The following is a 25,520-nucleotide window of genomic DNA, read 5'->3' as shown; positions in this document are numbered from 1 at the left end:
CAAGTGTTAAAAACAACAGATTTTACTAATTTTGGTCATGATCAGTTTAAAAAGTTTTAGCGTAATGTATGAGTTGAAAAGGCTAAGATCACAGATCATGTTATGGACCGTTGTGAGCACCAAGTATCATCGTTTTTCTTAGTATGAGGCCATGGGTTAGGTCGCCGTTTAGTCTGGATGGCACCTACTTTTCTGGATCACTGGCTACCCAGCAAAGTTGCTGTTGTCCCTAAAATGGCCATAATCTCAAGAAGAAAGAGCCACTAAAGAAGACTGCTCCTGTCTGTTGGAGGGAGAGCCCTGGGAGGGGAGACGCTTCCACCCGCTGCATCTCTGCAGCAGTTGAGACGCAGAACACTGTCTCAGTCTCCTGCCCGCATAGCACGGACCTTCCAGGTGCCCAGTCTTCACCCAGCTGTCACTCGGACGCCTGTGCTGAAGGCTCAGTGGACACAGCTCGTGACCCTCAGACGCACAATGAGCGTCTTATATTTTGGACCCTGGACACCAAGTCATTTAGCAAGTAAATGTTTTACAGTGTTCCCCAGTCTTTTATTATCTACTTAAGTTTGATCTGTTTACATATCCTAGAGGTAGAATACGTTTATGAAATTAAACTCCAAGTTCTTTGTTTTCAGAATCCTAATTAATTCTCAAACTTTGTAATTTGTTTCTTCTGTGGAAGTTTCTGAGCCTTACGGAAGAAGATCTAAATAAATTTGAATCCCTCACCATGGGAGCAAAGAAAAAACTCAAGACTCAACTGGAGCTGGAGAAGTGAGTGAGATTGTTTACGAAATGTATCTTCATTTTAGTTTCTAACATGCGGAACAGATGCTAGGACTTATTACTGCTGATTGCTTATCAAACCTTAATTAATGCTCTTAAAATTCTACAAATGTGGCTTTGGTTTGCGAGGAAGGACCCTTTAGAGTGAATCTGACAAGTCAGGATGCGTTATCTTCCGCCCTGGAGATTATTTGGACGGCAATCACCCGTCTTGAGTAGAGCCTGTGAAGCACGGAGAGGCTCCGCAGCAGAACTGAACGCGCGCTTGTTGGTGTGCTTTCCTGTCGCACAGGGAGAAGTCAGAGAAACGGTGCCTGAACCCTTCGGCCCCTCCCCCAGTCAGCAGCAGCGGAGTGGCCCGCGTTCCCCCCACCAGCCACGTGGGGCCTGTGCAGCCGGTGCGAAGCAGCCATGCTGCAGGTGGGTGGGGCCGGGCGCGCCTGGACCTGGGACCCTTCGGAGGAGGGCCAGGCCACAGGTCACGCCCCTTTTCCCTTTCTGTTTTCTAGTGCTTAGAGTTACTTTTCATTATTTGAGTTTATTTTTAAATTAATTTATTTAACTTTTGGCTGTGTCGGGTCCTTGTTGCTGCTCGCGGGCTTTCTCTAGTTGCGGCGAGCGGGGGCCACTCTTCGTTGTGGTGCGTGGGCTTCTCATTGCAGTGGCTTCTCTTGTTGCAGAGCACGGGCTCTAGGTTCGTGGGCTCAGTAGTTGTGGTGCACGGGCTTAGTTGCTCCGCGGCATGTGGGATCTTATTTCCCTGACCAGGGCTTGAACCCGTGTCCCCTGCATTGGCAGGTGGACTCTTGACCACTGAGCCACCACGGAAGTCCCAAAATGGGGACTTTTCTGTTTCCATTTTCTCGTACTTAAGAGTTACTTTTCATTATTTTAGCTTTTATAGTTTCTGCAACAGGAAAATAGAAGGGACATTTGGGTTAGAAGCTGGAGACTGGTGACTCGCCTGAAGTGGTTTGGGCAAAAGCATTAGACCCAGAAACTGCTCTGGCGAAAGGGAAACAGTAGGAAGTGTGCAAAATAGATGAAAACCTCTCCCCCCGCCCCCCCCCGCCCCGACCGTGGCAGGTGCGGAGAGGTGGCTTTAGGCCGTCGCCCTGCAGGTCCGTCCTGACGTCCTTGATGCCGCACCACCAGCCTTCCTCCTCTGCTGCCTGCCGTCCTCTCCTCGGTAGGAGCTGGAGGACCACGGCAACAGCTGTTCTGCTGTTTTCCTCACGCACTAGAAATATCAAGAGTGACAGTAAACCAGGAAGAAAAAACGTCAGTGCATCTTTTCAGTGCCTATTTGACTGAAAAGGTCTTATGTCCCTGGGCCTCAGAAAACGGAGGTCTCTGTTTGTGGAGGTAGGCTGTTGTAGCACCCAGTGGTTTGGGGATCCTTTTCCTGTCCTGCAGCGTTTGCTTGGGGAGGCTGAGCGCACGGCCACGTGTGTGTCTGCCGCCTGGCGAGCTTGTGAGCCTCAGCCCTGTATGAATAGGGACAGGACAGGACCTGGCTCCTTGGGATTGCTGAGGAGCCCGATAGGCATGCATGTGGGTGGGAGAGGAGGGCGCGGTTGGCGCTGGCTGGCTCAGCCCCCGTCAGTGTCCCGCGGCTCGTGGACCTTGGTGCCACCTTTGGGCCGTCACCTGTGCCTTGTCCGCAGCGCTGCGGGTGGAGGTGGCGCAGACCCCGCACCAGACGGCCCGGGAAGGCAGCTCCTCCGAGTGTTCCAGCTCCTCGCCCAGCCCGATGGGCGTGCAGGCCCGGGAGGAGAGCTCGGACAGCGCGGAGGAGAACGACAGACGTAAGGACGCCCCGCGCGGCTCGCGCCGTGCCGCCCCCGCCCTGGTCTGTGGAAGCCGGGCTGACGCTGTTTCCACCCCTCTAGGTGTGGAGATCCACTTGGAGGGCTCTGACAAGGAGAAGCCGGTGATGCTGCTGAACCATTTCACTTCGAGCTCCGCCAGGCCCACAGCCCAGGTCCTCCCCGTGCAGAACGAAGCAGGCTCCAATCCGTCGGGCCACCACCCGCTGCCCCCGCAGATGATGACGGCGGCCTCGCACATCGCGCCCATCCGGATGCTGAACTCTGTGCACAAGGCGGAAAGGGGGGGCGCGGACATGAAGCTCCTCTCGTCCTCTGTGCACTCGCTGCTGTCTCTCGAGGAGCGCAGTAAAGTCTCTGGACCAAGAAGCGGCATCAAAGTGGACAAGAGCTTTGGCAGCACCATGATGGACATGCTACCCGCGTCCACCCCCCATCAGCCCATGCAGGTCCTTTCTGGACTCACCGAGAGCAGCTCTGTGTCGCCCACCGTCTCCTTTGGTCCCCGCACCAAAGTCGTCCACGCATCCGCCCTCGACAGGGTGATGAAGCCGGCACAGCAGCCGGCCCTGGTGGTGGAGACCAGCACTGCTGCCGCAGGGACCTCCAGCACCGTCTTCCATGTGGCTCGGCCACCCATCAAACTTCTGGTGTCCTCGTCTGTCCCTGCAGATTCTGCCGTGTCTGGGCAAACCTCCTGTTCCGGCAACGTGCAAATAAGCGTGCCCCCTGCCATAATAAACCCTCGGACTGCTCTGTACACAGCCAACACCAAAGCTGCCTTCTCTGCGATGAGCAGTGTGCCCGTGGGCCCCCTGCAGGGCAGCTTCTGCGCAAACAGCAACACTGCCTCTGCCAGTAGCCACCCTGCCACGTCCTTTGCCAACATGGCCACCATGCCCAGCTGCCCCGCCCCCAGCTCCAGCCCCGCGCTCTCCTCGGTCCCCGAAAGCAGCTTCTACAGCAGCAGTGGCGGCGGCGGCGGCGGCGGCGGCTCCCCCGGAAACCTCCCCGCCTCGGCCCAGAACCACCACCACCACCACCACCATCCGCAGCAGCCGGCGCCCCAGCAGCCCGCGCCCGCCCCGCCCCCTGGCTGCGTCGTGTGCACGTCCTGCGGCTGCAGCGGGAGCTGCGGCTCGAGCGGCCTAACTGTCAGCTACGCCAACTACTTCCAGCACCCGTTCTCGGGGCCGTCCGTCTTCCCCTTCCCGTTCCTGCCCTTCAGCCCCATGTGCGGCAGTGGCTACGTGGGCGCCCAGCAGTACGGCGGCGGCGCCTTCCCGGTCGTGCACTCGCCCTACGGCAGCGGCGTGGGCCCCGAGCCCGTGCTGGGCGGCCAGTCGGCCTTCACCGTCCCGCCCGCGCAGAACTTCATGGGGGCGGCGGGCGTCTACCAGGCCCAGGGCTTGGTGGGCAGTAGCAACGGCTCCAGTCACAAAAAGAGCGGGAATCTGTCGTGTTACAACTGTGGGGCCACCGGTCACCGCGCTCAGGACTGCAAGCAGCCGTCCATGGACTTCAACCGGCAAGGTAAAGGCCCCCGAGGTGGAGCGCTCCAGACAGGAGTGTCCTTTCTGTGAAAGTAATAGTCAACTTCCTTTTCTTTTTTTTAAAGCAAGCAAGAAGTGGTTTTTCAAATGCTCTCTGAAAAAGCACGAAACTCTTGATGGGCTGTGCAGGCCCCAGAAGGGCTGCTTTGGTTCTGAGACTGTCTTTGTGATTTCAGCCTGCTCCTCATTTTAGAGTGTGGCTAGCTGGCTGTGGCCCAGTGGCTCCTTGGTCTGTTATTTTGTGCCACGTGACTGGGGAGGAAGCATGGGTGATTTAGTGCCACCGCCGGTGTTTTAACTGAGAACCGAGGGCGTGGCATGTGAGTTCAGGCGCTACAGGTGGAACTCGCTGTCCCCGCTTCTCTTCCCCCGTCTAGAGTGGCAGTGGCCATGGCCGTGGGTGTTGTGTGGCGGCTACGTGGTGTCCTCACTCTCTGTGCTGCATCTTCTGCCTTCCCCCTTTGCTACTCTTTCTTGTCTCCTTTAGTCAAGTGTGTGTCTGCTGTCGTTACCACACCAGGTTTGTTCTTGCTGTTTTTCTTGGAAAGATTAGGCTGGGCATTGGGAACACTGGCCCCAGCCTGCGACTGCTCACTGTGCGACCTCGGATAGTCAGCCACTTGCTTTCTGGAGACTTTTGAGGGTTGTTCCAGACCTGCCTGTGCCCCTTAGTCACCTGGAGAGCTTTACAGACAACTTGGAATCAGGTCTGGTGGCAGGTGGAGTGACTGTGGGCTGTGGCCGCGCCCCCTCCCCCGTTGATAGAGGTGGTGCTGCATCTCCTGACGCAGCGAGCCCAGAGGCCTGTGGTGGCGGCCAGGCCTCCCTTGCCCTGTCCCAAGGAAGGGGGCCAATTCTGTGCTGTCTGAGCTCCCAAAGAATGAAGAAACAGACTGGGAACTCTTCAGTCTTTTTCAACCCTTCTCTGATTTGATAAACTTGTTAAGATAACGTCCAGTTTGCGGGGTGGAGCCAGGGGAGTTGGGAGTGGTCAGAACAGGTGGTCTAGATTCCCAGCACCCAGATCTTGACCAGTGACTCTGGAAATAACTTTGGACAGATCATGGCAGTAATTCTATGGTGATTCAAATTTGATCTCTTTTCTTTCCCCTCTCTAGGTACTTTTAGGTTGAAATATGCCCCTCCAGCAGAAAGTCTGGACTCCACAGATTGATATTTTTCTCTGGCAACAGAACACTATTAAGCCATGGAGACCTAAGGAAAATTAAATACAAAACTGAGAAGTCTAGTTGCTGTTGAGCTCAATATTTTTAATCCAAAGGTGCTTTACTTTACTAGACTGGATAGAAAACCTAGCGTAGGAATGCATCAAACTCAGTTTTATTGCCAAAATCCTAGACGGGAGCTTGATGTCAGGACTGGCCTAGTGGGTATCTCCACTGTGGGTGAAAATTGGCCACCTCCACCCTTGGTTGCAATGCAGAGGCCTCCCGTCTCCTGAAGAGCATTGCCGTAATTGGTCCTTCTAGGCTCACACGTAATTCCAGGGCAGCTACGTGAGGTTGGAATCGAGAAACTGAAGGTCGGAGTTCTCCAAGTGGAGTTCTACCAGTCGGACTCTTGACACCCCTGGTGAGGGAAAATGTCGCCTTTGTTTTGTTCTGTTCTGTTCTGTTTCGTTCTTAAAGTGGTTAGGCACTAATCTCTGGGCTTTTTAAGGATTGCACTACCGAAGGATGTAAACTGATGTCAATTTCTGCAGTTCTGGGAGACAAACTCCCTGAGACCAGTCAGTGCAAGATGCTCAGAGAATCCGTTTTTAGAGTCCGCACCAGCAGGCTACATGATTTAGTACACAACAGAAATTTTAGTATTTCCTTCCCTCCTTAAAAGCACTTGTAGCAGTTTCAGGGTTTTTTTTTTTTTTTTCCTGCAAATAAATTTAAACTACATTGTTAAATAGAAATAGTTACTTGCAACAACTTAATTTCTAAAAGGGTCCAAGTCCCAGAGAATCCCTAGTAGTCAAAGCTTTGAGGACACCTTCCTTCCCAGCCCTTCCGAGCCTTGAGTCCTGTCGTCTTCCACCACGAAGGAACTCTGGCAGAGACGCGATAGCAGCACACCTCGTGAGCGGCACTGATGGATGTTGCACATCCTTAGCCAAGTTTGCAAGTTCTTTTATCTCCCATGGACCTCCCAAGGACCCCAAGGCTCACTGCTAACGGATTCACACTTGAGACAGACATTTCAACAACAATAATACAGTCCTATAATCTCTGAGCAAACGATTTGAAATTTTCTCCTGTCAACTTCTTTTGTATTAGGCTGTGTATCAATAGTTAGTTCCGTTAAAAATTACCCGGAAAACTACAATAGAAAGTGGTAAGACTCTGAAAGAGAATACACTGACAGGACAGAGCTACAAGATCTGCAGAAGTCTAGTTTTACCAAGGTGGGAAATAAAGTCCACCACACAGCTCTCAGTTTCACCCCATTGCAATGACAGCTTTTGGTCCGAAAGTTAGGGACTTGAAGCCTCAAGGCTAAAGGGAATTTTCTGCTCAAACAATATTGTTTTAAATGCTAAAGCCTTCAATATTAAAATATTGATTGGTAAGGCCTTGCCCAGGGATTTTCCAGCTGAATATTTATTTAAAAAAAGAAAATCACAATACTCAGACCACTCTTAAAATGGGACAATCAGCCTCATGTAAAATTGGTGTAAATCAAAAGAATACCGTAGAATTTGAGGCATTGTGATGTAAGGCTTCAAATTTTGAGATCAGTTTCCTGCTTCATGGGAACTAAAGCAGAAAGTTGTTACATTTTTTTATGAAAGGCTTTTAGTAGAGTTTTTAAGAGTTTTATTTTAGTAGAGTTTTATTTCTATGCAATGCAGGATTGACAGACCTCTGTATTCTTCTCTCTCTTCCTGGTACACAGTATTACATACAGTTTTGAAGTAATGATGATGCTTACAACAGCATTTTGGGGGAATGTTACATTGATCTCTTAAATTATAAACACTACAAAATGTCAAAATTACGAGAACTGACACAACTTTGCCTTAAAGAGTACTAGACTGGAACTTGTCATATTATGTTTAAGGAAGACTTAGAGTGTTCATTGATGTTTACGATTTTAATATTTCTGAAGGCCGTTGCAGTGGCCTGGATATGTGCTGAAAGCCAAACTTTTAAAATTTTTGGTTTTTTAAACAAAGAACTATTTTAAATAAATCCTATTTCAACGCAGTGAAATTGTTGAAAACTGTCTCATAACAAAAGAAAAAAATCATATTTAGGTTTTTTGTTTTAGTGGTCAGTATTGGGGAATGAAAGTGTGTCTGTTGTTACCCTTATAACTGTTTTAATATTAGAGATTAGCGTTAAATACGACAAAAAATTTAAACAAACTTCAATTTGAAGTATGACATTCAAATTGAGGGAAATAAGTTCAGACATTGTGTGGCTGTGTTCCAGTCATCAGAGGTCTTAGAGAAACTTCCAGCTGCCTTTGAAAGTGCATGTGTAGAGTGAGGTCTCCAGTGAGGCCATTCCGAGTTGAGAGTGGTAAAACGTAAACGTGAGACACCAGGACACACAGCATTCAGCTGCCGCTCCGTGAGACCTCTTCCCAAGTGAATCCCATACTTCAACTTGGGAATATTTGCTAGCAGTATTCTCTGATGAAATTTCTCTCCAGAAGCAACCAGTCAGTGAGCCTAAAGAGCATTTGGCATTTCCTCAGAGGACGTCCTCATCAGCTAGAAACACAGATCAGACTGACCCTTTCAACTACTTATTTTCCTGAAATTGTGGGCTCAGTTTCCAAATGCTGTGGCAACCAGGTAGGTGTGGCACTAGCCACTTTGCTCTGTGTAGTCTGTCATATTTTAAAGTTTCTAACCCCATTTTTTATCTCCATGAATGGGGAAAGTGGAATGTACAGATTGAAGTAGAATACAACGTTGGGATAAAACACTAATCTTTTTTTTTTTTTTTAAGCAGAACACTCAATTTTCTACCTTATTTTCTAATTTTTATTTTATGATTATATTGAACATTGGAAAGTGTATAAATGTTAAAAACTTCTAATTGCTAAAGAGCACTGAGAAAATGGGAGCTAGCACTTAGAATAATAAAGACAAAGCTATTTTCTTGAAAGCAGACATGTGATTGGGTATTTTAAAAAACCAGCAGCATTTATAATCTCCAAAAAATTACACGAGTCAGCTTGTTAAGACAGTAGTTAGTAGGTTCAGTATTTTAATTCACTAATTAGAATTCTAGGTCCTTTATCGCAAGAAGTCCACCTAGTTAGTTTACACGGCACACTACGTATGGAGACGCATAGCAGGTAGTAACTTTGCCTGACATTAAGCAGCTGTAATGCGTTCCTGTTTGAGCGCAGGCTGACCGAGGCTTATATCTATCCACTCGCTGCAGTGTTGCTAGTGAGCACTTGCTGAGCAGGAAGTGGGTTGCGCCCTCCTCGCTCCCTGTCGTTGTCACTCTTCCTGCTTCTGTGGTGGCTTATTTGATGCCTTGCTAGTTTTACACACTGATAACTGATGGCGTTACATGTTGAAGTCTTAAAGGCTGTAAGGGAAACCCTGACGCTGCTCAGCTCGACCACCCGTCCCAGTGGATGGGCCTGTGGAGCCTGAGCGGGTTGGCCGTCCTTTCCAAAGTGCAGATGACTCCCAAAGAATGAGGCAGGGGACATTTAAAGCCATGGGTTCTGAAGGGGCTCCATTACTGAAAAGCCCCGAGGTTCTGAGTCAAAGTGAGTTATCTTTAATCAACACTCGCAAACTACGTACTGTGCTGGTTGAGGCCAAAGGTCAATGTTACTACACTGTTATTGGAGGGAGGGGCGCGCCTGCCAGGTCACCCCGGTGTTAAGAGGCGCCTCACATGCGTAAAGTTCTTAGATGCACAAAGACAGGCTTTGGTACTGAAACTGAAGACCTCGTGTACACTCAAGAATCTTCACAGCTTCTATTGGACATATTTTCTTTTTAGGAATGAAGGAAAATTCTCCCATTTTTGAGCCATTCTTTTATGTCAATTCTACAAAATTGCATGTAACTTTATAAATATTTTTAAAAGATATAGTTTTGTAAATATTTAATATTCTGCTAATTTGATTTTGAATTGTAAATGTCAAGTATTCTGTTTTTGGGGTTTTTATGTTTTATTATACTTTGTTAAAAAGGAAAAATTGTACATTTTTAGAATGTTTTTATGAGTCAATTTAATGTACTGAAAATAAAAATTAAAAAAAAAAGTTTCTTTTTATTAGGTCTTTGTCTCATAGAGTATGAAGCACACACATCCTTTCAAATCACGATCCTCCAAACTAGGGAGTCTGTCCTTTCCGCCTTCTTCCCAGCATTACAAAAGGGACACCTGGTCTTAGATCCATTTTCTATCAAGTTTCCTAGGTTTTTTTAAAAATGTCCTTGCTGTGACTAGAAATGTGAATTGATTTGGGGTTGGATTAAAGATGTTCCAGCTCTCAGGTACCCGCGAACAATCAAGGTTATCAGCATTACTAGATCAAGTATCCTTTGGACGTTTCCAAACTCATGATGAATGTGCCCTGCCACCTAAGGCCACGTCCTCTCTGGACTTGGGCTGGTGCTGTGCTCGCCCAGGACTGCGGTGCTGTCCTGAGCAGTGCCAGGCCCCAGAGGGAGAATTCTGGGGCTTTTCCCCCAGCAGGAGTCCCCATTTTCTCTTGGTCTTGTCGTCAGACCTGTGGTTACCCGGAGGAAAACGTGCACACGGTTCTCGGACTAGTCAGGGCCCCTGTCAGGTAAGTAGCATCAGGAGACACAGCTGGCCGCTCCTGGCACCTGCTAGCAGCCCCTCTGGTCACTTCCAGGGCCTCTGAGGGGGGAGGGCATGTGCGCATCTGCTGTTTGCACTGTACGCGGCTCCCGACACGGCCACGTCAGGTACCATGTGCCGCACAAAGCCCCACACACTCTCAGTACTCCTCGTGTTACACTTTTGTTCATTTGTATCAGGTTTTCAAGCGCCTGTTCCCAGAAAACACCTAGGTCGCTCCCCCGTCCCTTCTCCCCATAGTTTGTGGCACATCTGTACCTTTAAGAGAATTGAGTTTTTTGAAGGAGGGCCTTGACCAATGTGAGCAAGGCGCTTGTGACAAGGCAGAGACCTTCAGAGGTGGGTGTCCCTCCACCCTGGCACAGTGAAGCCAGCCTCAGCACTCCTCATTAGAAAGGATATGACCCACTTGGCTTTGGATGGTATAGACTGCAAGTCTCAAATACTAATCCATTAAACTGAACTTTGAGGACAGTTTTTAGTTGTGCCTTTATTCACCTTAGTTCGTTAAAAAGGTACTTGTTTTAAAGATCCTATAAATAGGGTAACCACCCACTAATGTGGGATATAAGTAAGTCACCCTTCTCAGCATGGTACTTTTGTCTTTAAAAAGCAGAGTTTCTTAAAGGAATCTTATCGATCACATAGTAGTTACAAGAATGTCAGATATAATGATGTATACAATCTAAACAAGACAGGCTAATTAAGAATTTACATAATGTAAAAATATACATATTAAAAGTTAGCCACGTGGACAGATGCATGCATCGGGAAGAGTAGTTGATTGGGGTTGAGGGCCCATATGCAGTAATATTGCTTTTTCTTGCTCAGTTACAATAAATAACTGCCACTAACAGATACAAGTTCTCCACACACATCTAAATACACAAGGGTAAATAAATGGTGACCTGCCACACGTACAGTCTCAAGTGGGCCTGTGATCCTCTGTGATATATTAGCTCTCACGAAAACAGTACAGAGTGAACCCCATGCAGGTAGTAGGAAGCACTGGTTACTTATTCTAGTTGGACTCTGAAAATGCTTAACGTTTGACATTAATATCTGTGAAGAACTTGTTTCCTTTTGCTATTTTCAAAACTGACATGCACATGGAGTGGGGGAATTTTGAGGACTGCTTGACCTAACAGTGATAACTGAAATACCCTTAAAGATGCTTTTTAATAACATATTTTAGTCACACACGTAACATAAAACACGGATCATCTACAGCTTTAAGCCAAAAGGTCGAGGAAGTGTATCTGAATTTTAATGCTTTTTGTTTCAGTATCCTGTCGCTTTCTACCTTTGTCCCAAAGGATGAAACCCATGTAACTGCTTGTTTATTTACCAAAGCAGGCACTATTTTGAGCTCTTAAGAGAATATTCAAAACAAAAAAAAAATGTCATTCTCTTTCTCTAGGTCTTTTGAGAAACTTGACCAAAATTATAAATTATTCAAGGCTCCTGTTGAGCAGTGGTATTTTTCTGCGTTACTGCCTAGAGAACAAACCAGATGAAAACTTTGTGACAAAAGCACTGATGTGAAATACGCTTATTAGCAATCAGGAACCCTGGACAGCAGCTCAGCTTTCTTATTTCCTATACACCCCCGTCCACCCTGCTTTCTGCCAGCTATTATGGCAAATGGGCTGGGGGTGGGGGGTGGCTATGCCTGACAATTTAGGCTTAAAGATCCTCTTAAGGAGATTTCTCTAGTTGAGCAGAAACCCTTCTATAAAAAGCTGGCAGGTTCTGTGAACCTAGAGAGAAGACTGAATGTCTCTCTGAATGCTCAAACTGCAAGTTCCTTTTGGGGGAAAAACATTAAAATAACTTGAAGGTCTATTTTCTTGGCAACTTAGAATGCAAAGTATTTTATTTTTAAACTTCTAAATTTGAAAACAAGACAGCCTAGGTTAAATAATGAAGTTTCCCAAAGCTGAACGTGCTCATTTGGAGCTCAGTTTTTCTGCCTGAAGTACAAAAAAACAACTTCCTAAAAACTCCTAGGCAGGAACACTACTACTGTTTTGATGATCTGTGATTAGGTGAACTGATCAATCTCAGCTGGTAACATCCCTTTTTTATTCCTTGGTAAGGGTTTAAATTCTAGAACAGACACATATTTTTTTAGTCTTACACAGACAGTTTCATTCCAAAAGTCTCCTGAGAGGCGTATACCATATACAGGAATCCATCTTCATCCTTCTCGCTTTCATACACTTCACAAATTGGCGTGGACACACTCACCATGCTATGTCCATTCACTAACAGGAAGAAGGCTTGATTAGCGTTGAGCTGTAAGCGCCTTCTGTTGAAAGAAAACATGTGAAGAAATATTGATATATCAATACCTAGGGAGAATGTGTAAAAAAATATCACCCACCCTGGATCAATATAAAAGTATAAAGATTTTGTAAACGCTGCTTCTGGCAAAATGAAATATATGCCTTACTGATGATGACCTGAATATTTCTTCTCATAAAACACAGGATGTTTTCTACGACTATATGCATGGTAAATATTAATGATAATCCTTGCTAGATCATTCTTACTACTTTCCTGAGGCCAGTTTTATTTATTTATTTTGATAATTAACTATTTATTTGTTTTTGGCTGCGTTGGGTCTTTGTTGTGGTGCGCGGGGCTTCTCGTTGCGGTGGCTTCTCTTGTTGTGGAGCACAGGCTCTAGGCACGCGGGCTTCAGTAGTTGTGGCTCGTGGGCTCCAGAGCGCGGGCTCAGTAGTTGTGGCTCACGGGCTTAGTTGCTCCGCGGCATGTGGGATCTTCCCGGACCAGGGCTTGAACCCGTGTCCCCTTCAATGGCAGGCGGATTCTTAACCACTGCGTCACCAGAGAAGTCCTGAGGCCAGTTTTAAAACTAGTATGCTATCTGAGTAGCCACCAGTGTCTAATGTGATAAAAATAGTTCAAACTAAGATCTAAATTTACAAACTAAGATCTAAGCTGATGCAACTTATTACCATTGGACCACGTCTACATTCTCTTATTTTCCTATATAAAATTTTTCGATTAAGAGACATCTACATAGATGTTATGATGAAAGGATCAGAAAGGACTTGAGATCCAGCAGGTAAGAAATAGAAAAACTCAGAAATGAAATGTCTTACAGTTTTATTAAGTTGCATAGATTTTTATCAGAGCTAGACTGAAGATTTATCTGTAAGCCTGATAAAGAATGAGAAGTTACCCAAAGCAATAAAGTAAAAAGAGGATTAAATACCTAATTATCTTGATGAGCTCACTCATGTTGACATGATCAGGCACCAGGAACTTTGTTTTATCCAGGACTGGAAGCTGCTTCTCACCTTTGTATCGTTCTATTATTACCTAGAAAAGAAGCCAGAAAAGTGATTTAAAAATAGCCGTTAACAATGAAAAACCAATAAAATAATTCCTATGTTGTAGCTGGCACATGCCAAAATGGGGTTTAGAACAGCACTTTGGTTCCTTCTGAAATATGGTGCACAGGACAACATGGCTGCCATCAGGGAGGGGCAAGGTAGCCCTGAGGTGGGGAAAGAAACTGCTATAAATTCTGTTATTTGGAACCATGAAAATATACTACCTAGTCAGAAAAAGACCCCAAGCCTTATAACAGCAGAGACGCTGGGTACCAGCTTTAAGTGTAAAGATCTGAATCTATGCCAATTCTACTATCACCGTTTCCTGTGACAGGACAAGAGTCTTTTAATAAAACTTTTATTAAAAGTGTAAGTAAGATCTTAACTCTGGTAATAGAGTCAAATCCTAAGTAAATATTTGAGAAGGAGAGACCATGAGTAGCTGGTCTGGAGATATATTTTTTTTTTGCGTAAGTCTCGAAGATCCTGCCATTTTGATAAAATAGCCTTGATGAACTATGCAGGGAACAAAAATAGTTCCACATTATGACTTGAAATAAATCCATTAGCTCCTTGCCATACATCCTCCTTTCCATAAAGGAAAAAATCTTTTCTAGTTCTAAGCCACTTTATGTAGGCTCTGACAGCAAACTGGTGACTGCCCTTGAGCCTCAATACTACCTATTTACTGAGCACCACAGACATCCTTCTCGACATACAGCAATGCTTTACCCTGTCATGACAATGAGAAGTTGGAAGATAGGAATGGAAAATCTTCAGAAGAGGGAAAAATGCTTATATGTACATTGTTGCACTGCATGGGGCCTACATGAGGTTCTGTGTAAGGCCAAGTCAGGCTGTCATCACCTTCCTTAGTAAGATCAATAGCTTTATCTATGAGGTGTGTTCAGAACATGGTATCTACAAGTATGAATGTGACTTCTGTAAAAAACTTAAAACTATTAGCAGAAAAGAGGACTGTAGATATATGCAGATATTCACATTTCAGAAGGAGGCTATGGAACAAATACTGGCAGACTGTTGGGCTGGCTGTTTGTTTCCAGTGACGGATGAGTACCTGCTAGCAAAGAGACACAGCAGGTACTCCAAAGTGAAGAAAAACCTTGAAATTAAGGAAATTACCCAGAAGCCTCATCCCCAGGCCGTATGTTGGCCCTGAGTGTGAAGACAGACTGAAATTTACAACCAGTCCCAGAAACATATCTTCTAACTACAGAACCCTACGGTCATGACACTGCTGAGCAGACCCATCCCATTCTCCCTTCTGTGCACCTCACAACCCCAGCCGCACACATCTTCCCATCTTCTTTTCCCCCACTTTGGTATGAGATGATCAATCGGAAAGCCAACCATGAAAGCTTCTGCAGAATTTAGCAGTGGAGTTTCTTTGGAAGTGGGCTGTAAGAGGTAACAATCATGTCCCCAGAATTATGCAAAATTTTCCAACCACATGGGTGGATTCTCTTCCCATTGTATAGATGAGGATATGGCAGCTCCTCTCAGAATTTTGGTAATTAGCCCAAGATCACTTAGTAACCTTGAACCTAGGGCCTGAACTCAGCCACTGTCTGAAGCCAAAAGCTCCTTGACCATTTCTCTCTAGACCTAGTGCCTCAGCAGAAACCTATTTAAGGTCCACCACCAAAGGATCCAGGGCACAGGACACTGCTGGATGAGGTCCCTACATAGGACAGGAGCAGCATCCTTCCTCCATCTCCTGCAAAGAAATTATAAGGAGAGACTTCTTTCTCTGGGGCATCAAAGTCAGGCAGCCTGGAATGTGCAGTCACATTTAAATCTGGAGGGCTACTGATTTTCCCACAGCAGTCGTCTCTGCATGCTTCAAAAGAGGGTGGATACCAACTTTCACGGATAAAATACCAACAGGTCCAGCCCCTCGATCCCTTCCCCCGCAAGGAAAACACCCTTGATCTGTGAAGTGTGTAACACTAACACAGTAAACTCAGACTTAGGAGGAAACACAATGTGATTAAACTGTAGATTAACGTATCTCCCTTCTAGGTCATGAACCTGACACACCAGTTGCATAGCTAAGGATTCCTATAGAAACCCATCAGGTAGGGACTTCCCTGGTGGTGCAGTGGTTAAGAATCTGCCTGCCAATGCAGGGGACACGGGTTCGATCCCCGGTCCAGGAAGATCCCACATGCCCCAGAGCAACTAAGCTTGTGCGCCACAACTACTGAGCCTGTGTGCCTAGAGCCTGTGCTCCACAACAAGAGAAGCCACTGCACGAGAAGCCCGCACACCTCAATGAAGAGCAGCGCCCCCCTCGCCGCAACTAGAGAAAGCCTGCGTGCAGCAACGAAGACCCAACGCAGCCAAAAATAAATAAATAATCAAACAAACAAATAAAAAATAAATAAATATAAATTAAAAAAAGAAGCCCGTCAGTCGGTCGCACACAGCAGCGCTGTACTGAAGGCGTACTGAAGCCGTGCTCTCTTCTGCGCACATTAGTAACGACTGAAGCCCAGACCACCTACCGGGATTTTGGTGGGATGCTGCTCTCGGATAAGTCGGACATCTTCTACTCTTTGTTCTGCAAAGGAAAGGAAGAAACACAGGCATTATTAAGGGCCAAACATGCAGCTTCTTTCCTGCATTTTTACTGGTGACTTCCACATCTGAATCCACCTATCCTTAGCTGTGGCAGGGCAAAGCAGTAAAGACATCTTCCCTAGAACTGAGAGAGACCAAACACTAACACTTCATACCTGGCAAAGGTTGGTACACAAGATTAACATACAGAAATTGGTTGCATTTCTTTACATTAACAATGAGATATCAGAAAAGGAATGTTAAAAAAACTACCTTTTAAAATCACACCAGGGACTTTCCTGGTGTCTCAGTGGTTAAGAATCTGCCTGCCAATGCAGGAGACACAGGTTCGAGCCCTGGTCCGGAAAGATCCCACATGCCGCAGTGCAACTAAGCCCGTGAGCCACAACTACCGAGCCCACGTACCTAGAGCCCGTGCTCTGCAACAAGAGAAGCCACCGCAATAAGCCCACGTGCTGCAATGAAGAGTAGCCCCTACTCGCCACAACTAGAGAAAGCCTGTGCGCAGCAACAAAGACCCAACGCAGCCAGAAAAACAACAACAACAACAACAAAAAAAACCCCACACCTTAGGAATAAAGCTGACCAAGGAGGTGAAAGACTTATACACTGAAAACTATAAAACATTAATAAAAGAAATTAAAGATGATTCAAAGAAACAGAAAGATATCCCATGCCCTTCGATTGGAAGAATATTGGGTTTTGGGGGGTTTTTTTTGGCTGCACAGCATGTGGGATCTTAGTTCCCCGACCAGGGATTGAACGCGCACCCCCTGTATTGGAAGGGCAGAGTCTTAACCACTGGACTGCCAGGGAAGTCCCTGGAAAAATATTGTTAAAGTGGCCATACTACACAAAGCGATCTACAGATTTAATGTGATCCCTATCAAGTTACCCATGACATTTTTCACAGAACTAGAACAAATAATCCTAAAATTTATATGGAACCATAAAAGATCCAGAATTGCCAAAGCAATCCTGGGGAAAAAGAGCAAAGCAGGAGGCATAACCCTCCTAGACTTCAGACAATACTACAAAGCTACAGTAACCAAAAGTGTGGTACTGGCACAAAAACAGACATATGGATCAACGGAACAGAGCAGAGAGCCCAGAAATAAACCCACACACCTATGGTCAATTAATCTTCAACAAAGGAGTCAAGAATATACAATGGAAAAACGACAGTCTCTTCAGCAAGTGGTTCTGGGAAAGTGGGACAGCTGCATGTAAATCAATGAAGTTAGAACACACCCTCACACCATGCACAAAAATAAACTCAAAATGGCTTAAAGACCTAAATGTAAGAGAGAACAACCATTAAACTCCTAGCTAGAAGAGAGCAGAGGTAAAACATTCTTTGACATAAATCACTGCAATGTTTTCATAGGTCAGTCTCCCAAGGCAATAAAAATAAAAGCAAAAATAAACAAACGGGACGTAATCAAACTTACAAGCTTTTGCACAGCAAAGAAAACATTAAAAAAACCCCGAAAAGACAACCTACAGAATGGGAGAAAATACTTGCAAATGATGCGACCAACAAGGGCTTAATTTCCAAAATATACAAACAGGTCATACAACTCAACAAAACGAAGAACCCTATCAAAAAATGGGCAGAAGGCCTAAATAGACATTTCTCCAAAGAAGACATCCACGAAGACATCCAATAGGCACATAAAAAGATGCTCAACATCACTAATTATTAGGGAAATGCAAATCAAAACTACAATGAGGTATCATCTCACACCCGTCAGAATGGCCATCATCAAAAAGTCTACAAATAGGGCTTCCCTGGTGGTGCAGTGGTTGAGAGTCCGCCTGCCGATGCAGGGGACACGGGTTCGTGCCCCGGTCTGGGAAGATCCCACATGCCGTGGAGCGGCTGGGCCTGTGAGCCACGGCCGCTGAGCCTGTGTGTCCGGAGCCTGTGCTCCACAACGGGAGAGGCCACAGCAGTGAGAGGCCCGTGTACCTCAAAAAAAAAAAAAAAAAAAAAAAAAAAGTCTACAAATAACAAATGCTGGAGAGGGTGTGGAGAAAAGGGAACCCTCCTACACTGTTGGTGGGAATGTTAGCTGGTGCAGCTGCTATGGAGAACAGTATGGAGATTCCTCAAAAAGCTAAAAGTAGAGCTACCATATGATCCAGCAATTCCACTCCTGGGCATATATCCAAAGAAAACTCTAACTCGAAAAGATACGTGTACCCCTATGTTCGCAGCAGCACTATTCACAATAACCAAGGCATGGAAGCAACCTAAATGTCCATCGACAGAGGAATGGATAAAGAAGGTGTGTTACATACATACAATGGAATACTACTCAGCCAAAAAGAATGAAATAATGCCATTTGCAGCTACGTGGATGGACCTAGAGATAATCATACAAAGCAAAATAAGTCAGAAAGAGAAAGACAAATACCATATGATATAAATTATACATGGAGTCTAAAATATGACACAAATGAATTTATCTACGAAACAGAAATAGAGTAACAGACGTAGAGAACAGACTTCTGGTTGCCAAGGCAGAGCAGGGTGGGGAGTGCTGGACTGGGAGTTTGGGACTAACAGATGCAAACTACTATATACAGAATGGATAAACAACAAGGTCCTATTTTATAGCACAGGGAACTATATTCAATATTCTGTAATAAACCATAATAGAAAAGAAAAAAGATTCAGTGAGAATGTTGGTACGTCCCTTGCAAATATCTGGCACATTGTAAATGCTTAATAAATGCTAGCTGTTATTAAATAAAAAATGAAATAATGCCACTTGCAACAACATGGATGGACCTAGAGATGATCATACTAAGTAAGTCAGACAGAGAAAGAGAAATATCATATATGGTATCACATGTAGAATCTAAAAAATAATACAAACGAACTTATTTACAAAAGGTCTGGAGAGCTTCCAGGTGGCAGGAGAGTGCAATCGCCAAACTCCATGGAGACAGAAGCTCCTGTGTTCAGCACTCTTCAGGACCTTACCCCATGTATCTCTTCATTCAGCTGTTCACCGCTATGCTTTAATATCCTTTGCAATAATCTGATAATCTAGTAATTAAAGGCTTTTCCTGAGCTCTGGGAGCCACTCTAGTAATTTAATCAAACACAAGGTGGTCTTGGGAAACTGATTTATAGCTAGTCAGAGCAACGACCTGTACTTGCAATTAGCCTTTGGTGGGGGGCGGGGGGGGAGGTTGCCAGGTGGGACGGAGCCCTTAACCTGCTGGATCTGAGGCTATCACCAGGTAGTGCTAGAATTGAGTTAAACTGTATGACAACTAGCTGAATTGCTTGTCTGGTGTCAGAAGTGAGCTGCAGTGTTTATGGAGTACTGCAGAGCGGAGGGGACACAAAGGAAGAGTCGTCCTTTCTCTCATCCTTAGAACCCCGCTCTATTTCTAGGGGTGTCATGGATACTTCAGCATTTCTCTCAGCTCTAAGACCTGTCCCTGTGTCTGTCCTACCCCAGAAAAGACGCTCTACCATCTACACTTAGCTATCAGCCATCTTCACAACAAAAACCTCCATCTTGTCAGAGTAGATTTCACGAGCAAGGGGAAATCACAATTTAATTAATTCACTGTAGCCAATAAATAGTAAGTTTAATATACCCTGAAATGTTTCACATTTAAAAGCTCATCCAAAAAAATTTAAAAGGTTCAAGGAATCATTCAGGCATAAGGGGGAGAGAATTTTTTATGCAAGGAAAACAGGTTTATTTTGTTAAGTGGACCAGGAAAAAACAAAATGGGCTCTAAATGTGGGGCTTCAAAGTCAAACTACAGTGTCAAAAGTTTTCTTTATCTTGATTTATCCCCAAAATATGGTCCAAAAAGGAAGGCAAAAATGATTATTTTCATTAAAGGTGGGACAACAGAGGAAGAAAAGTGACTTCCTTAAGGTGAAAAGAGTAGTACCAAAGTCCTGTAGGAATGTCTTTAGCATCCTGGCCAGTTGTAATGAAAATCCAGTGATGAGCCCAGAGCGATTAAATAAATATGGTATATGCTGACGACTAACTCTGAATAGAAGGCTGTTTTCAGAAGCCAACAGTATATTTAACAAAAGCATTACCAACGCCACTGGATCAAAGGCACATGAGAGCACTTCTTTTACTCAATTATTTCTTAATCCTGTGATGATCTGTTTATCATTTGCCTTTCTCAACAGACTGCCCCTGGCAGTCAGGGGATCCAGCTCTAGTCATGTCTGTATTCCCCCAGGGCTCAGGCTTGTACATGGATGATATACTTCCCCAGGTTCCTCTTCCTGTCTCTAAGAACGCTTATAAGCCTTACAAAAATAGAGACTAGGAGTCTAAGGTGTCTTATTTGCAAAGATGCTTTGAGATAGATTCCCTAGGGCATTTAAAATAAGGCTTACATATATTTTCCAGGATTTAGTTCACTGAAGTGGAAGCATAAATATTTTCCCCAATACGCCTATAAATAGAAAACATAAAATCCCACCCATCAGTGAGTGACACAGCTTAAGAGCAGGGAGTGTTACCTAGCTGTTGGCATAAAGCTACTTCTCCAGTCTCCCTGTTACATAGCTGGAGCTATTTATTCTAGACCATCACATGAACTTGCAGACCTTTTGTTATTGATGGTGAAGCTTAAGATCTAGGTTCAACATTGAATCTCAGCAGAATGATGTCTAGGAGACAGATCTGTTATTAAACAAACTAGGGCAACCCTAGAAGAAAATGGGAGTGAGATTATGACATTTGAGAAGACTGAATCCAAAAATATTTGCTCAAATACAACTTCTGAAGTTCATAAAAATTTTCAAAACATTTAAAAGGAAACACTATTGCCTCTTGGCTCAGTGTTGGTCCACTTCATGTACTGGAAATGATGGCTACCTACTGGAGGACAGAAGAATTCCTATCGGAAGGGTACAAGTCCAGACTCTGCCACTAGGTGGACCATGATTTCAACCTCTCAGGGCCCCACCCAGTTTCTTTGGCCACAAAAGTAAGCGGTTGTTTTGGGCTGGCCCTAAGATTCATCTCAACCCTTTCAACCCTGGTAGAATATATCGCAGCAGAGCTATACTCAATTTTTAATTAACCTAAACTCACTCACTTGGGAAGAGTACTGCTCAAGCTAACTGGGGCTGGTCTTAGTTTCTATAAAAAAGGTATCTCCGGGCCTCCCTGGTGGCGCAAGTGGTTGAGAGTCCGCCTGCCGATGCAGGGGATACGGGTTCGTGCCCCGGTCTGGGAGGATCCCATATGCCGCGGAGCGGCTGGGCCCGTGAGCCATGGCCGCTGAGCCTGCGCGTCTGGAGCCTGCGCGTCCGGAGCCTGTGCTCCGCAACGGGGGAGGCCACAACAGTGAGAAGCCCGCATACCGCAAAAAAAAAAAAAAAAAAAAAAAGGTATCTCCAGGGCTTCCCTGGTGGCACAGTGGTTGAGAGTCTGCCTGCCGATGCAGGGGATGCGGGTTCGTGCCCCGGTCTGGGAAGATCCCACATGCCGCGGAGCGGTTGGGTCCGTAAGCCATGGCCACTGACCCTGCGCATCCGGAGCCTGTGCTCCGCAACGGGAGAGGCCACAGCAGTGAGAGGCCTGCGTACCGCAAAAATAAAAAAATAAATAAATTTTAAAAAAGGTATCTCCAAGCAACTTATTTCCCTCATTTACTGTGTTACAAATCTCTGAAAATTGTCCGTGCTGATTACCATAATCAGTAGCAAGGAAAGGCAGTAGCCATTAAATGACGTGATATTTTTCTGCAAAATGACTACTTATTTAAAAATTATTTTTATTTATTTATTTGGCTGCGTTGGGTCTTCATTGCCGTGCGTGGGCTTTTCTAGTTGCAGCGAGCAGGGGCTACTCTTCGTTGAGGTGTGCGGGCTTCTCACTGTGGTGGCTTCTTGTTGTGGAACACAGGCTCTAGGCACGCGGGCCTCAGTAGTTGTGGCACATGAGCTCAGTAGTTGTGGGTCACGGGCTCTAGAGCACAGGCTCAGTAGTTGTGGCACATGGGCTTAGCTGCTCCGCGACATGTGGGATCTTCCTGGACCAGGGCTTGAACCCGTGTCCCCTGCATTGGCAGGCGGATTCTTAACCACTGTGCCACCAGGGAAGCCCTGCAAAATGACTATTAAAGAGCCCTTTTAGAAAAAGGGGGGGAGGGGGGTAATCCTATGAGTTCTCTTCACAAAGAGAAAATTTTCCTTTTTTATTTTATCTGTGAGAAGATGCATGTTAGCTGAACCTATTATGGTAATCATTTCACAATATATGTAAACCAAGCCATCATGCTGAATACCTTAAATTTATACAGTGATGAATGTCATTTCTCAATAAAAGTAGAAAAAAAAAAAGAATCAGAGTCAGGAGACCAGGGAGAAAAAAAGGAGAAGTGGGAGTAAAGGTGAACAAAGAGGAAAGCCCACAAATACACTAATGGAGAAAAAAATGAGGCATACCTGCTGGTTTACCCTCAAGGCCACAGGCACCAGGGGAATTCCTTCTAATTCGCTATTTTATTCTCATTTATTCTCACTTTTATTCTAGTTATTCCTCACCTTTCCTACTCTTACCATCTACTCTTATTGAGCGATTTTTTAGATAACCTAAAAATACTCTAAGCAAAAAGAAAGTAACTATAGTATTGGTCATGAGAAAATGGGCATCTTTCCCTACAAATGTCCCCAGTTAGCTTTCAATGCCAGAGTCTGTAAGGACAGAAGCCAGATACAATGGCAAATCTGCTCTAAATGCTGTTCTCATGGCTGCATAAAAAGTAAGCAATATTCATGAGTATCAACTTGAGTTCATGAAAGTCACTAAAGAGAAAACTTCTTTTAAAAAAAAAGACACGTCTAAGTTTTGCTAACCAACCGCTTCAAGAGGCTAAAATTCTATGCTCCACAGGTCAACGTGAATTTCATCTACTGGAGCTTCCAAGGCACAAGAAATAATTATCAATAACGAGATCTACAAAACCATATCCTAGCTCAAGTGAATGCTCGGCTCTTTCTAGACTCCAGGAAACTAGACAAAAGTAGACGAAAGCGATACTGCTCAAGCTCCTGAAGATTAAGGCAGGAAGGAACGCTGGTCCCGCCGTACTCCACCTGGCCTTCCAGGGCTGAGATAAACAAGCCCTACACAGCGATGTGCAAGGAGGCCGCGTTGTTACTGCGGAACTGTCTTGCTTAAAGCGGGCACCAATCACTTCCTTCCCATCGGTTTTGTGGAGGAGTAAATATTGTGATGGTGTCACCTCCAGTTTCAACCAAATGCCAGCAAACTAAGTGGGGATTCTAGCCTGAACTGGGAAAGAACGGATTCGCCGCTGCTGTCAAAGAATGCTGTCGCAAGCCAGTTAGAAGAGCCACCCACCCTAGCTCTTGTGCCACAAATAGGACCAAGACGTCCCGGCCACGCGGGGCTGCAGGGGAAGGGGCAGGCGTGAGGAGGCGCGGCCTCGGAGTCACTCTCCTCCGCGGAGGTCCTGACGCGTAAATGGACCAGGTGTGACCCGGACGACGCACCAGAAGACGACTGCCTTGCACCCCCGGTGCTACCACTTCGGAGAACCTGTCCCAGGCCGGCGCCCGGGCCAGCCTCCCCTACAAGGAGGGCACCCCCTGCGCGGCTCCCGCTCGTCTCGTCGGGGGACCTAACACCCCAGGGCTGGAGGGCTGACGGGCCCCGAACCCACAGCCTGCCCGGCCTCCCGGGGCCAAAAGGTGATTCAGCAGCTCCGCGCCAGTGCGCCCTCGGCCCCGGCCCCCGCACTCCGGCCCCTCGGGCCCGCAGCCCCCTGGGCCCGGCAGCCCTCGGCCCGTCAGGCCCCCGCCTCGGCCCTTCGGCCGCCCGGGCCCGGCCCTCCCGCAGCCCCCGCCTCACCCCGGCTCAGCCCCTCAGCCCTCGGCACCTCGGCCCGTCCGCCCTCGCCGGAGCCCGTCCGCCAGGGCCGGCCCCGCCGCCTCGGCCCCTCAGGGCCCCGGCCCTCCGTCAGCGGCCGGCCCCGCGGCACCCACCGAAGGTTCGGCGCTGTTTGAAGGTCTTCTCCGACGGCATGGCGCGGCAGGCTGGGCGGGGGCGGCGAGGTGGAGAGTCCCGGCGGCTCCAGGCGGTGGCTGAGACGGCTCCGACTGTGGCGACAGCGACGGCTCTTGTGTCTTCTCAGCCCGCAGCCGCGTCAGGTGACCGGCGCGGCGTCCCGGGAGGCGGGGCCAGGAGCGGGCCACCGCCGCCGCCATGGCGGGCGTGGCGGAAGCAGGACGAGCGCAGCGCCCGGGGAGGGGTCAGGGCTGGCGGGGTGGGGGGGGGGGCGGCCGGCGACCCGCGTGGGGAGCGCGAGCGCTGGACCAGCCTGTGACCCGCGGAAACGCGCCGCGCAGACACGCACGGTGCTGCCCCCGCGGCCGAGCTGCCGCGGCTCGGCCTCGCTCCTGTTCCGGGTGCCTGTTCTGATGCCTGGTGATGTTTGCACCTGAAAATAAAGGGGTGTTGTGCCCCTGCCTCCTTTGGAGCTGCTGGTGCTTTTCCGCCGGCGGCTTTTTGTGTCTTTGTTTTCGTTGGCTTCCACGTCAAGTACGTCTCAGTTTTCTCTTCTTTTTTAAGGAAACTGTCCACTGGTAACTTCCGGCACGCATTGTCCCAACTAGGAAAAGAACCGCAACTGTGTTATTTCAGGTTATGGTCGGTAGAATCCGGCCCTGGAGAAAGTCCGTGCCCTGGGCTCGGCATCCGGCCTCAGGTAACTCAGGTGGTCGAAGGAGCCCTGGGCATCACCTGCACTGACAGGGCGCGGGCCTGCCCACACCTGGCAGGGTTCACTGCCTTTCATTCATCTCTGCTGGTCTCAGATACGGAGTCTTACCCGTGTTCAGACCCCTCAGTCTTTCAAATACTAACTAGCTGAGCTACCTTGAATACGTAACCATTTTTCTCAGTCTCCGACTCGTGTGTAAGAGGGCAATACTATTTTAGAACTCCAAGTGCTTTCTGAGGAGCAACTGAAAGGGGCCTGGTAGAATATAGATACTACGCAACGTTTAGTTATCAAATCAGTTATTGTCCAACTCAAACATCTGATAAACATGTATCTGAATGAGCACGTGATTCTTTGGCAGTTTTTGCTCTTTAATATTTCATACTTTGAAAGTATTTTCCCCTTTTTGAGTTTGTAAAAGGCTTTCTAAAAATGTCTGTTTCATGAAGTAATTGGATTGTGCTAATATACAGTTATTAAACAAACATACAAAACCTACTAAAATATGTATATATATTTCTCAAAGGGGTTCCAATGCACCTGGAATTTCTTTCTTTACAGAGTAGCCAAGTATCTTCTATAATTATCTGCCAGAACAGTGATGTTAGTTAGTTAGTCTGTACTGTGCCACTGTTTACAAAAGAAAAGTGCATTTGTGCATATGTCACTTTCCCAGGTTTTATTTTTTTCTCCTTTCTGTCACAGTTCTTTACCTTGAAAAATCTCTAATAGTGTACAGTTAATAAAGATGACTTAAACATTCTGTCTGCTTTCCACTGTTCCAAAGGAAGGTTTTAAGCTCCA

The 25,520-nt window shown here is 46.5% G+C and overlaps 2 protein-coding genes across 2 annotated transcripts in view; one reads left to right on the top strand and one right to left on the bottom strand.

Moving 5' to 3' along the window:
- ZCCHC14 (zinc finger CCHC-type containing 14) overlaps positions 1-7,389 on the top strand; it is a 58,530-nt gene extending 51,141 nt beyond the window's left edge. The window contains exons 9-13 of the mRNA XM_060083349.1: positions 686-777; positions 1,082-1,209; positions 2,457-2,597; positions 2,682-4,151; positions 5,290-7,389. Of these exons, the coding sequence (XP_059939332.1) occupies positions 686-777; positions 1,082-1,209; positions 2,457-2,597; positions 2,682-4,151; positions 5,290-5,345 (1,887 nt within the window). The 3' untranslated portion in view covers positions 5,346-7,389. The remainder of the gene's footprint in view (positions 1-685; positions 778-1,081; positions 1,210-2,456; positions 2,598-2,681; positions 4,152-5,289) is intronic.
- A 3,074-nt stretch (positions 7,390-10,463) lies between these two features.
- Positions 10,464-24,131, bottom strand: MAP1LC3B (microtubule associated protein 1 light chain 3 beta). The gene is made up of 4 exons (XM_060083640.1): positions 23,846-24,131; positions 15,887-15,942; positions 13,238-13,344; positions 10,464-12,304 (listed from the first exon to the last, which is right to left on the bottom strand). The coding sequence occupies exons 3-4, from the start codon at positions 13,261-13,263 to the stop codon at positions 12,130-12,132; spliced, it is 201 nt and encodes a 66-aa protein (XP_059939623.1). The 5' UTR covers positions 13,264-13,344; positions 15,887-15,942; positions 23,846-24,131; the 3' UTR covers positions 10,464-12,129.
- Positions 24,132-25,520: the final 1,389 nt, after the last annotated feature.

Source organism: Mesoplodon densirostris, chromosome 19 (assembly GCF_025265405.1).
Source record: "Mesoplodon densirostris isolate mMesDen1 chromosome 19, mMesDen1 primary haplotype, whole genome shotgun sequence".
Lineage (NCBI taxonomy): Eukaryota > Metazoa > Chordata > Mammalia > Artiodactyla > Ziphiidae > Mesoplodon > Mesoplodon densirostris.
This window is presented reverse-complemented; position numbering and strand designations above follow the sequence as displayed.